The following is a 13624-nucleotide window of genomic DNA, read 5'->3' on the forward strand; positions in this document are numbered from 1 at the left end:
AAATGAAGCGAGTCAGCCAAGATTTGATTAGGAGTGAATTAAAAATATAATTAAAACAAAAAACTACTAACCAGCAATTAGGAAACAAGTCGGAGAAGGGATAAATTATTACTATTAATTAACAAAGCAAGGAGATTATACCTTTAAATGTTTGCAGTTTAGGCAGTGTGTTATTTCCCCCCACCCCTTACCCACCTTCTCTTTAAATGCAAGTGCTGAGCAGAGAAAGCTAATTTCCATTTTTATTACTGGGTGGGTTTCTGCTCTGTGTGATTGGGCACAGTATGATGTGCAGTGTCTGAAGGAAATACTTCCCCACATAGGTCACCTGCCATCTGAAATGGGGAAATACAGGCAGATACTGTGACCTAGCGGACAGGGCACTGGACTGGGACCCAGGAGATGTGGGTGTAGGAGTCGGTTCTCTTCCTGCCCTGCCCAAAAGCTTCATGCTGTGTAGAACCCATGGGCCATGTCTGGGTAAAGAGGAGGAACCCTACAGGCTACAGGCCTGCATGCGTAGCACACTCTGCTGGAGTCCTGGGAGCCCAACAGTCTGGTGAACTGTAGTTCAGTATAGTCTTTATTTCAGCTCAGTGACTCCTTCCTGCTGACTCTTCCTCTGCAGTTGAAGCAGCAATGGCTCCAGCACCTTCTCTCTGCCAGTGTTGACTCCTAGGCTCATCACAAGAAGGCCAGCTGTAGCTACCAATGTAAGTTTGCTCCGTTGACCTGAGCAGGTAGCCTAACAACAGCAGGGCCACTGCCCCAGTGGGAAAGTTCAGACAGCCCCAGACATGCCACTGGGAAGAGGGGAGAGAATGCTTTTTATGAGCACTAATTCACTATGCTACCCAGTCCTCCATAATCACATGCCTCCAGAAGCCAGAGAAGACCAATGCTACAGGCAATTAGCATGGAGAGCAACAGGACAAAGAGAGAAGCAGCTTCTGACACAGCTCAGTGGCTTTCACTGGAGGTGGAAGGGCAGTCATGTTCCAAACTGGATTAGCCTTGCCCATTGTGCCCTAATACCACCCTCAGCACAAACATTGCTGTCACAAGTCAGATAGGTTTCCACAGGAGAGATTTAACTGCATGCAATGACAGCGATATGAGACTTACTTATGGGGGTGGGGGCGGTGGGAGGGGAACCACTCTGAATGGAGCAGAGGAACATTTTGTTGCATGCCAATCTTTGCAAGTCTTCAAATAAGTGAAACCTTTCACTCCCCCTATCAGGGAGCTGAAGGGCTGATAAGACTCCATTACCTAATACCTGTAAGGGAAATCTCATGGCTATCAGAGCTTTTAAAGGGATAAACCCGTCCAATTAAATCCTCTCTGCATGCATGATATATGCTAGAAGCAGACTGAGCCTGAGACAACTCCCAGCGGGACAGAACCAGGCAGTGTACACCAGAGCTAAGAGCACCAGAGGATGAGCTGCCAACCCTACAAACACCCTAACCAACCAGCTATCATCCCCAGAAAGCCCCTGCCATGGTACAATTCCCCACCCTGAACCTTAGCGTCCAAAAGATGGGGTACCAGCATGAATTCCTCTAAGCTCAATCCCAGCTTAGAACCTGTAGCGCTGCCACCAACCAGGAATTCCAGTGCCTGGTACACTCTGGTCCCCCTAAAACCTTGCCCCAAGACCCAGACCCTCTGGATCTCAACACAAGGAAAGTAAACCCTTTCCCCCACTGTTGCCTCTCCCAGGCTTCCCCTCCCTGGGTTACCCTGTGTCATAAACAGATAGCTAAGAGTTAATGTCTCTTTCACCTGAAGCACCTGACCAGAGGACCAATCAGGAAACCGGATTTTTTCAACTTTGGGTGGAGGGAAGTTTGTGTCTAAGTCTTTGTTGTCTGTCTGCCTGCTTTCTCTGAGCTTTGGAGAAGTAGTTTCTACTTTCTAGTCTTCTGTTTCTAAGTGTAAGGACAAAGAGATCAGATAGTAAGTTATATGGTTTCTTTTCTTTGGTATTTGCATGAATGTAAGTGCTGGAGTGCTTTGATTTGTATTCTTTTTGAATAAGGCTGTTTATTCAATATTCTTTTAAGCAATTGACCCTGTATTTCATCACCTTAATACAGAGAGACCATTTGTATGTATTTTTCTTTCTTTTTATATAAAGCTTTCTTTTAAGACCTGTTGGAGTTTTTCTTTACTTCAGGGAAATTGAGTCTGTACTCACCAGGGAATTGGTGGGAGGAAGAAATCAAGGGAGATCTGTGTGTGTTGAATTTGCTAGCCTGATTTTGCATTTCCTCTGGGTGAAGAGGAAAGTGCTTTTGTTTCCAGGACTGGAAACGGAGAGGGGGAGTCACTCTGTTTGAATTCACAGAGCTTGTGTCTGTGTATCTCTCCAGGAGCACCTGGAGGGGGGAAGGGAAAAAGGATTAGTTCCCTTTGTTGTGAGACTCAAGAGATTTGGGTCTTGGGGTCCCCAGGAAAGGTTTTTCAGGGGGACCAGAGTGCCCCAAAACACTCTAATTTTTTGGGTGGTGGCAGCAAGTACCAGGTCCAAGCTGGTAGCTAAGCTTGGAGGTTTTCATGCTAACCCCCATATTTTGGACGCTAAGGTCCAAATCTGGGACTAAGGTTATGACACCCTGGAAGATCACTGTGATTCAAACTCCTTGAATCACAAAACAGAGAGGACAATTCACCTTCCTCCCTCCTTCTCTTTCGCCCTCCCAGACTTCCTGAGAGAGAAAGTAATCCTGACAGAGAGAAATTAGCTTCTCTCTCTCCCTTCCCCCCTTTCTCCCCACCAACTCCCTGGTGAATCCAGACCCTGTCCCCTGGAGCCTCACCAGAATAAAAAAAAAAAAATCAGGTTCTTAAACAAGAAAAGCTTTTAATTAAAGAGAGAAAAAAACAGTAAAAATTATCTTTGTACATTTTTTTTAAAAATGGAATAGGTACAGGGTCTTTCAGATATAGACACTGGGAATACTCTCCCAGCCTAAATATACAAGTACAAATTAAAATCCTTTCAGCAAAAATACAAATTTGAACTCCTTCCAGCCAAATACACAATTAAACTCCTTCCAGCCAAATACACATTTGCAAATAAAGAAAACAAACATAAGCCTAACTCGCTTTATCTACCTAGCACTCATTAGTCTGAACTTATAAGAGCCTGTATTGGAGAGATTGGAGAGAAACCTGGTTGCACATCTGCTCCCTCTGAGCCCCCAGAGTGAACAACAACCAAAACTAACAGCACAGCACAAAAACTTCCCTCCCTCAAGATTTGAAAGTATCCTGTTCTCTGATTGGTCCTCTGGTCAGGTGACAGCCAGGCTCACTGAACTTGTTAACCCTTTACAGTTAGAGAGATATAAAGTACTTCTGTGCTATTAACTTTTCTTATCTGTTTATGACAGCCCCGTTACAAGGTTCTACAATAACGCACCACACTTCTGCAGGGCCTTCCCTCCCAGGACTCAAAACACTTTAGAAGCATTAATTGCACTACCATGCAAAGCAGATGAGTAATGATATCCTGATGGGGAGGCTGAGGCACAAAAAGTTAAGTAAGTTTCCCAATTTCTCCAAGTCTCCTGGGTGAAGCCAGGTCTCCCAAAGCCTGGTCACACGCTGACACCACTAAGATGCTGTCCCCTTTCTCATGCGCTGCACAGCCAGTGCTGCCAAGCACCATCTTTGGAACTAGAGCCAGGGGAGAAGGGAAACACTTTCCTCAGTAATAACAACACCCCGAGGAAATCTCTTCAAGGAGACCTGCAAAAAAGTGTTTAAAATAAAAATACATTCCGAGAGCTTTGCGCCTGCTGCTTGTGTTTTGCCACAGGGTAATGTTGAAGGTCATGCCTGATCTTCCCTGCCTTTGCTGAAGGACGATTTGGGGATCTTCTAGGATGTACACAGTGAGCTCTTGCATCTTAACTGAAGGGACAGGCATGTTGACTCTTTACCAAAGAGGTCCCTTCACCAGAGCATTCATCATCAGGCACTGGAGATAAGTAGGTGTTAACAAAACCCATGATTCATCCACACAGGTCAGCAGTGAGAAAGACAGAAGGTGAAAACAAGCATGGAATTGTGATGGGGGAAAAAGGAGAGAGAATAAGCTGGAAAGAATTGGAATTGGAAAGAACACAGGACCCATTTAACTGACCACTCCTGGGCAGCGCCGGACTCCAACACCTCACTCACGGGGCTGAAGGCTACAGGAAACAACAAACAGGTCCTTCACCATAAGGCAGCTTAAACTTTTCTTCTAGAATTTTTGTCACTTCAGGCCTGTGCAAAGACCCTGAGAAGATAGTCCAATGGGTGGAGAGAGAAAGAGGCCGGCTTTAGCACTGAGCACCGCTCTCAACGTCCTGCCCCCAGAGGTTCAGATCTAGGAACTATCAAGCAGAGTAACCCAGCTGCCAGGCTGAATCTTGGAGAAATGGGCAATTGCTAAAGGAGCTGGGACCTGGACTGCTTAGGGTTTGTTGGTTCTGGTCTCCCTCTCCCATTCCCAGCGTTCTAGGTTAAACAACAGTGTGGCTATTTGTATCTTATTTTATTGCATCAGATGGATTCCTTTCAGAGAAGGAGAAAACACCAACACAGTTAGCACTGTTTAGGCAAGTCACAGTGTATAAATAACTCAGCATAGCCCACGGTAAGCAATGGGATGTACAGCTATCATGAGGCAAAGCAAATCATCTGTGGCTAAGCCTGTGAAACGGGAACCAATCAGCAGTCGAATTAGCCTTCAGAGGTCTGCATGGGAAAAGCCCAAAATGAAACCCAGGATCGAAGCTTTCCATCCTGCCCCTAACTGCTAAGAATGTGGGGAAAATTCAGATCTGGATACTAACTGCACACACAGCTCGTATCCCTTGCTGATTACAAAAAAGCAGTCATGGGACATACATGGCCCCGGGGCTGGGGGGACGACAATACCCTGTTTTACCACTCTGAGTTGAGTGGAGCTAATCAGCAACAGTGACTTTTCCAATTATGTTTGACTTTAGCTACAGAGAGATGCTCCGAGAAACTGCTCGGCAAACAGAGAAAAGGACCCTGCTGCCACAGCCCTGGGACCAGATTCTCATCTTCCCTACACTGGGATCAGCTGGGATAACACCATGGGATTCAGGGGGAGAGAGTGACATGGTGGGAATCGGGCACATGGAGTTCCAGAAGCTTCCGCCCACGGAAAGCGCAGCCTCTCATGTTTCAGGGAGTTACTCTGGCAAAGGATCATGTCTATTGCTGCAATTAACAAACATTTCCCCTGTGCCACTTAACACCTCTGGAAAATGTCAGTGGCATATCAGCTGTTTGCACTGACGCTTTCTGAAATCCGACATCAGCTCAAACCACAACCCCTGCTGACCTCCTCCCTTTGCTGTGCTGCAGCTTGGCATTTACAGAACTGGTTAGGAAGAGAGTCTGGGCTGAGTGGAGCACATCAGTGGCATGCAGCCGCAGAGAGCAGGTGGAGGAAGCCATGGAAGTGGCATGCACAGCTTAACACAAAGCAATTACTACTCTGATCTGCACATTCAGGTAGCAAGCAGAAGCACATGCAGGAAATAGCAAACTTCTGCCTTAACTGTCATGCTGGGTCCCTTCCTCCCCAGTCTACCTTGGTTATCAGCTTCTCCTGACCCCAGGGCACACGCCGCCCTGGAGAGTGGCTAATCATTGGCATGGAAAGTAACACACAACAGGCCCAGAAGGGAGGGAGAAGAAGCCAGCAGCAATATCACTGAAGGGGATTATACTTCCAAGAAGTAAATCACCCAAATCTATCCACAGCCAATAATAATAAAAAATCAGGTCCATTTAGTAAAGTTTATTTTTCTCCCAAACTCTTCTGCAGGCAGCAATTACACAGCAGCAGCACCATTATAATACAGCACATCTAGGCAGCATCTCCCGTACTTATCCAATGCACAGAGCAGCACAGCGATTTCAGAAAGAGCAACAATGTAGACGTGGGGAAGGGGGACCCAGCTTCCCCCTTCCCCATCTCTCTTTCATCCTTCTCCCATAAAATCTGCTTTCTCTAGGGTCCTCATCAATCATGGATTCCCTTGGGGCTCCCCTGACTCACACAAGTCACCTCACTGATTTCAGCAGGGCTTCCTGTGTGAGTGGCGCCAGCAAGATCCAGTCTTTGGCCCTGTGCATCAGAGACCACTGCAGCTGCAGCCTGGAACACCCGAGCCTATTTGCTGACACAGGATTCTTCACTGCCACGTCACCTGTGTGGAACTAGAGCTTTCTCCCCTGCCCAGCCAGCGCCTGAAAACAGAGTTGGTGCGCTCCAGAGATGATCAGGGCCCAATAGAAATATCTTAACTCAGGTTTAAAAAAACCCAACACCAGTGAACGGAGCAAGGGAGGGAGGCAATGCCAGCCAGCCCCCCCTCTTTCCAGCCTGGCACTCACTGCCCTCTGCAGGCATTCAGAGTGCCAGTCTCATGAAGATGGAGTGAAGTCACCATCAATCATTTGGCAGCTGCTGACACCTTGACCCTTTTGCAAGGGTCAGGGAAGACATATTTCCCAGGCAGAACCAGGGCAACTGTTGGTCTGGGCCAAAAAGCACCACAGATGTTTGAATTTGATGCAGGAAAGCAGTCAGAGCCATCCATATTGTTTCCCTATAATTCATCTGATGTGACACACTGGCTAAGTATGTTGTGTCCTTGGGGGCTCGTCCAGACTAGGGGGGGGAAAATCGATCTTAGATACGCAACTTCAGCTACGTGAATAATGTAGCTGAAGTCGAATATCTAAGATCGAATTACTCACCCGTCCAGACAGCGCGGGATCGATGTCCGTGGCTCTCCGTGTCGATTCCGGAACTCCGTTGGGGTTGATGGAGTTCCGGAATCGATATAAGCGCGCTCGGGGATCGATATATCGTGTCTAGATTAGACGCGATATATCGATCCCCGAGCAATTGATTTTAACCCGCCGATACGGCGGGGTAGTCTGGACGAGGGCATAGTGTCAGCCAACTAGGATACAAGTCTACTACAGCCACTAGCAGAGTTACTCCATTAGCTCAAGGTAGAGGGCTGTGCTTTTGGGATTGAAGGCCTAGGGTTCCATCCCTGCTGGTGACACTAGGAAGCAAACGGAATGGTGATTGTAGGGCCTAAGAAAGGATACAATAAGAGAGTTAACACAGGGCTGAGTTGGTGTGAAAGGGGCTTCCCCTGGACAACGGGCACTGGGGACAGAGGCAGCTCCATATTGATTTCATGCTTAAGGGTGGGCAGAAGGGTGGGCCAGCAAGAAGTCTCCTGATATCTGGCAGAGTGCACTAACCCCACAGGGCCAGTGGAAAATGTACCTGGAGGGAACAAGAAAGGAGTGTTGCAGAGAGATCCTTCTGGGAATTTTTCCCATCTCATGAGGAAACGGGATGAGAGATGGTCCAGTGGAAGAGCAGTAGCTAAGTGCCCAGCCTTGCAGGTCAGTTTTACTGAGGGAAGCAATCACTGTCCTACCCCCGCATTATTCTGAAATACACATGGGAAATAAGAATGCCTGTAATGGCCAGACCCCTACTGCAGCCATTAGATTGCGTCAAGCCACCGCCACCAGAAGTCAGCACCGAGTGCGGTTTCTGGTGTTTAATTCTTGTTTCTATAGGGGAAGCGGGGGGGACTGTAAATATTATTAATAAAATGCTCTGGACACAGCTTAACTTTCTTTAATCAGGATGCATGAATGTTTTCCTTTGAAATTAGGAACAGCAGGCTCTTTGACGAATGGGCTGAATCTTGGTCTAATTTGAATGACTGCTATACAGTGCCTGTGCAGCGTGTCAGAAGACTAGCTAGTACCTTCCTCCAGAAACCTTGCTCACTGAGAGATGTCCTACACCTTCTACAGCAACAATACAGAGTGGGGAGGGGACTACTCTTCCAGTGGTAGAAGCATACAGGTATCACAAAAATTGTGCTACATAAGGCCTGATGCCCCCTCCCACTCTCACCGACACACGTCAGTCACACTTGACTCAGCCACTGAAAAAAAATCATTTAAGGAAAATCATCATTGTTCCCATGAGTCACGGGGGGGAGGGGCGAGGAACATCTGAGAGAGATGATTCAACTGGAAGGAGAGCAGAGGCAGAGGAAAACGTAGGTTGGAGATGAGGAAAAGCTTCCTGGGAGAGAAGAGCTGTGTAACGTTTTGTCTACACTAGCACTTTTGTCAGCCAAACTGTTGTCGATCAGGGGTGCGGACAGCACTAAGTCCACAGGAGACTTTACAGCGGCGCAGCTGCAGTGGTACAGCTGTATCATTGTGAGGTCCACAGTGTAGACACAGCCTTAGGAACATAGCCTTAGAGACTCCCAAAGGAAGTAGAGGGAGTGCTGCAGCTTAGATTCTGGCCCCTTTGGCACTGTACAGTCCTGCACTGGCAGGGAGAGGGGCTGGAGGAGCCTATACATTTCTCCCATCCCTAGATTCTATTGCCTATCACCAATGTGGAAGGAGAGACCAGGAGCACCTGCTAAAATATTATAATTGAGGTGTATGGTCATTGAGACTGGCTTGATGAGAGATGAACCACCCAGGGTCTCATTCTGAAAGTGCACACTTCAGAAGACACATTCAAATCAGGATTTGAAATCCAACAAAGCCACAGACTCTCTCAGCCCTGGATAAATACAAGTCACTTCACCATGCCAGGTTACTGAATAGGGGGCTCTTATCACAGACAGAGATAGAATCAAGCTGGAAGACAACTGAGGTTAAGCATGAAAGCAAATACATTTAAAAAAAATTATTTGGGATGGTCCTTAGTTGCTGTGGGAGTTTATGCCACAGTTTGGGACCAGCCCCTAAGAAAGCTCCATCTCTTGCTCTCTTATTAAGGCACAGAAAGTTTGTAATTAACATTACATAATACAAGAAAAGCCTGCTCCAAACAGCTACAGTGTGGTCTTTCCCTGCAGTCCAGCCCCCCTCCTACCAAGATGGAGGGCGGCCTTTGATCTCTCTAGCTGCACCCACACATCCTTACAAGACACTTCATCCATTGCCCCTGGTTAACTCAGCTGCATGCCTGGTTAGGCCAGTGTTGCCACTAGAACTGTGCTCCCAGGTGCAGAACTTCACCACACACAAAGTTTCATAAAATCAAGCACTCCAAAAGAAGCTACAGTTCCAATAAATGAAACAGCTTCACTCCCAACTAGGCACAAGCTCTCTCTGTTCCACAGAGATAAAATCCTTATTGTTTCTTCAGCTAAACTTACTGAGAGCAGCACAAAAAGTCCAGATGCTGAACATGATTGTAGAGAGGGTCAAGTCAGACAACATGGCAGTGTGATCAGGTTATCTTGGTCCAGCACTAATGAAATGAGTTCACTCAAAGAGAAAATGACAAAATGAGAAGTGAAATTGGAAACTTACACAGATGCCCAAGAGGACAACTCACACACTTATATCACAGGATATGCGCACTGTCCAACTGGACCATCAGACACAGGCATGCGAGCATTTCAGGTTACAGCCTCTTAAAGAGCCAAAGCTATTTCTCCATAAAACTTTTCATAAGTTGTGCTAAGGAACTGTGTTATTTTCTCCCCGTTCAGTAGTTGCGGAGAATACACTGGAAAGCCAACGAACATCTCTAACCGTAGCAGCACACGTAGCAGTTATCCTGAGACCAAAGATGACACTTTACTTGAAAAGTCCTCTATGCTGGAGATTTGCTGAAATTTACCAACCCATGTGCTTTCCACACCCTTTCAGAAATATTCTCATTAAGATATGCAACCCCTAAGAGATGCAGTGCCTAGGAGATAGCATGTCACCGTGTTCTGCTGGCAAGGTCACACCATTCCACCAGGGTCATCCCTTCCCGCAGACTCCAAACACACCACAAGAGACCAATGTACCAGTCAAGCCCCCTACCTTTAAAGCCCGGACTTTCTTGGCCAACAGGCTCTCAATGTCTCCCGACACTTTCTCCACTAATTTCTTGGGGACATTCTCCTTGACCTCGAACAGGTTCCTGTTGTCATTGTAGATCTAGTAAGGGGAATAAAAGGAAGAGAGATGATCACCACTACATAAAGACACAAGAAAAACAGTGCCAAGGGATTGTCCTGCACAGGTAAGATGGGGCTGTGGGATTTGGAAGTTGGGAGGCTTAGCAAGCAAGGAAGGTGTACACAAGGTTATGGTCTGAAACTCATCCCTCTGGGCTTGCCAGCTTCCTCTCTTCTCCAGCAGAGACATCAAGGGCCTCTCCTCCCACAATGCTTGAGACATCCCAGTGCAATGGCCACACACCCCTCTGGTGACCCAAATGTGCAATTTTTTCACCCATTTTTCAGTGTCTAAATGATGTCCCCAGACCCCAGTCACAATCCACACTCCAGATTTCACTTGCCAGACCAGGAAACTGCAAGAAGAGCTCACTGCCACCTCCCAGGGTCCATACGTGCTATCTGCTGTCAGCCTATGGCACTGCCACTCAGTGCCGTGTCAGCAGGGGGCAGAGGGGAGGTTAGCCAGCCAAATCGGACTGAAACTGGGATAAAACCTAGGACTTCTCCAGTTAACCCACAATTTGGCTGACCTGTGCTGGAGAAGGACTAGAGAGAAGTTGCCCTGTGGTGAAGGCAAAAAAAATCCTGATACAATCAGCTACTCATTTGAGTTTCTAAAGTTTGCAGCTTTACTCCTGCAGCATGCTCTTTCACAAGGATGGAAACCACTCTAGCTAAGCACATTCAACCCCAAGGAAACCCCACTGCAGTTCCAGTGGAGCCACTCTGGGGACTGATCTGTCCCACCAGCCAGAAGCTGGTGCTAGAACAATCAGTGAAATCGTTAACCACACTGACATGGTCAGCATTAGGCTTCAGAGTTAACAACTCTCAGTCATCTCCACAGGGAGGGGAGAAGGCTTAAATTATGCAAGAAACATGGGAGAGCCCAGCAATCCTTAGGGTGACTAACTCCACTATAGCAGGTGGAAGTTCCATGCATGACAATTTCCAGTACCGCTGATAACAGGGTACTGACTTTCATTTCTATCACAGTACCTACCCCCTGGCCTCTGCCCAAGGCAGTTACATAATTGCCCCCACTTTGTGACCTCCCCACATGGCCTCATGCCCTCTGTCCCCCCACAGCATGCCATACCTCTTCCCTCTCCTTATTAAGAGGCATCCTCCCACAAGCCCGTAGGCTCTAGGTCTCCCATAAGAGTGTTAAACCAGACAGCAGAAAATCACTCAAGCAAATCTGAATCCTTGGAATTCACAGGCCACAAAGTCAGCATCTTTGTTCCAGTGCACTGCTCAGCATTTCATCCTCCACACCCCGTGCACAAGACTGCAGGCTCTTTGGGGCAGGCAATTCTGTCTTCATGCCTGCCTACAAACCATCCAGCACACTTCAGGTGTCTTCGCCTTTTGGACATCAGTTCAAATCTAGATCTGATCAGTAGCAACAGCAAGTATTCAGGGCAGGGACTGTTTTCTCACTGTGTCTCTATACGGCACCTAGCCCAATGGGGCCTGACCTGGGATAGGCCTCTAGGCACTACTGTAATCCATCTGAGATGTCTGTGGTGGTTTGTGTGGAACACGAAGGGAGTCTCAGCCCAGGTCCCTCTCCAGCAGACAAAACACATCACAAAAGTTACTAGACCTGGCCCAGCGCTGGCAGCCTCAGTGGAAAGATTAAGGATGGGCTGGGACAGAAACAATTTCTTCTCTATTGAGGGGATAACTCTAAGACCAGCAGGAGCATTTGTGGTAACGCAGGCCTAGATCAGAGCAGGATGGTAGTGCTCTATACACACTGCACAACACCACTAGATAGGTCGGTGTATTTCAGAGTCAGGTGAGGTGGGGCTCCACTTCCCAGAGGCTAGTGAAGGGATCAGGATCCCAGCGGATGGGCCAGTGCCCTGATCCAGCATGACAAACACTATGTACACTTCTGTAAATTGGTAGGGGATGAACTGGAAGGAGCTTGCACTGCCACTGTTCAGGCAGCACTGTGTGTATAAAAGAGGGGGCTTCGGTCACCAGAGCAGCCAGGCTGACACCTTTCACTGGCACTATGTTCTCTGAAGAGGCTGGAATGAGAACTCTTGCTCTGTATTCCAGCTCCACCAGCAGAAAGCAAAGAACATGTTTAATTAATCAGACAAACATCGGCTCCTGCATCATGCCCAATGCAGAGACAACTCCTACAATGGAATATGCCCAATGCTACTATTTAGGGACAGGGAAGGTCACCAAAGTATTACTCTTCAAAGGTGATCTTCAAAGTACTACTGCAAAACAGCCCAGCAGAAGGATGCAGACACCAACCCCATGGAAAAATTCCTTCGATATTTCCATCCCCTCCACCCCTTCCCTGAAAATCTGAGCTGAAGCAGTTTCTCAGTGGACAACAAGCTCCTGATAATTTGAAGGTAGCTAGAGGTGAATTTAAAGTGTCTGAATACTGAATCCCTCCAAGGTCCCCCTCCCACCTTCCCCCACTGGCCCAGACAAATGGTTACAGAAGCAAAGGCTGCACATGGTGGTTTCTGAGGCTAAGGCTAAGGGAAAAGATGCTTTTCTCCTCTCGGACTGTCTCTCCAGAGTTCCTTCAGGCTTAGCCCACAGGTTTCCACCTTGTTTCCTCAGACCCTTGCTGTAATTGTCATTCCGCCCAAGCTATTTCTGATGTGCCCAATTTCTCCTTTCTTCTGTACTGCTGGCATGTGCCTGACAACAGCCATCTCATGCTGACCTTTCATCCAGAAATACCACTCCATACAAGGCTCCACTCCCAGAACTTAAGGGAGAGATATCATCCTTCCCCAAAAGTCAGGGTTTCAAGCAAGTTACCCTGGGTGCCAGCTTTTCCTGCAAATGGAATAACAATCTTCCTCCACCGATGTGCCTGTCAGCTGCATTCTAACTAGCAGGAGCAGCATGCTGAAATTTGCAAGACTCCCCTATTCTGACACCTATAGAAAGTTCTTGTCAATTTCTCTATATTACTGGCTCACAAGAATGGGGCTGGTAGGCGCAGGGAGTGGAAGTGTGCTCCAGCACCCCACAGAGCAGAGGCTCAGGGAGGTGATTTGTTTGCCTCACCCATTGCAATCACATGCCCGTTAGGAATAACCGAGTAGATCAGGAGACACCTCACTGGGTCTCCTCCTCTCCCAGGCTCAAGAGCCATGTGGTTCACAGGAAAGACAGGAGGGATCGCCCTAGAAACTAACCCCTCAGAGCCAGCTGCTTCAATAAGTCTGTGTCTCTCAGGAACCCACTCACTTTGGCCCCAAAGTCATCCTATGTTCCATACTAACCTGGTGTCCCCACAGCTTTTATTGTTGGAAATTACTGACATCAGAAAAAGATTCATGGATCTGGGGAACAGAATTATTTACAATAAAAGGAGGCATCCCACAGACATTTTAAGTAGCCTACATGAATAATCTGTGAGCACCCCTCATTTCATATCTTTGTCACACAGCAGGCTGGAAGGTGTGTGCTGCTGATAGCAACAGATGCTATTCTGGAAAAGAATCTCACCCGAGCACGAAATGGGTTAAAGATAGAAAATTGAACATAAATTACATTCTCCC

General features: G+C 47.5%; 1 protein-coding gene across 2 annotated transcripts in view; it reads right to left on the bottom strand.

Annotated features, from left to right (window-relative positions):
• Positions 1 to 13624, bottom strand: part of CACNA2D2 (calcium voltage-gated channel auxiliary subunit alpha2delta 2) — a 667269-nt gene that overhangs the window by 526807 nt on the left and 126838 nt on the right. For both annotated transcript variants that reach the window (XM_030569197.1, XM_030569196.1), the window contains exon 3: positions 9931 to 10047. In XM_030569197.1, the coding sequence (XP_030425057.1) occupies positions 9931 to 10047 (117 nt within the window). The remainder of the gene's footprint in view (positions 1 to 9930; positions 10048 to 13624) is intronic.

Source organism: Gopherus evgoodei, chromosome 7 (assembly GCF_007399415.2).
Source record: "Gopherus evgoodei ecotype Sinaloan lineage chromosome 7, rGopEvg1_v1.p, whole genome shotgun sequence".
Lineage (NCBI taxonomy): Eukaryota > Metazoa > Chordata > Testudines > Testudinidae > Gopherus > Gopherus evgoodei.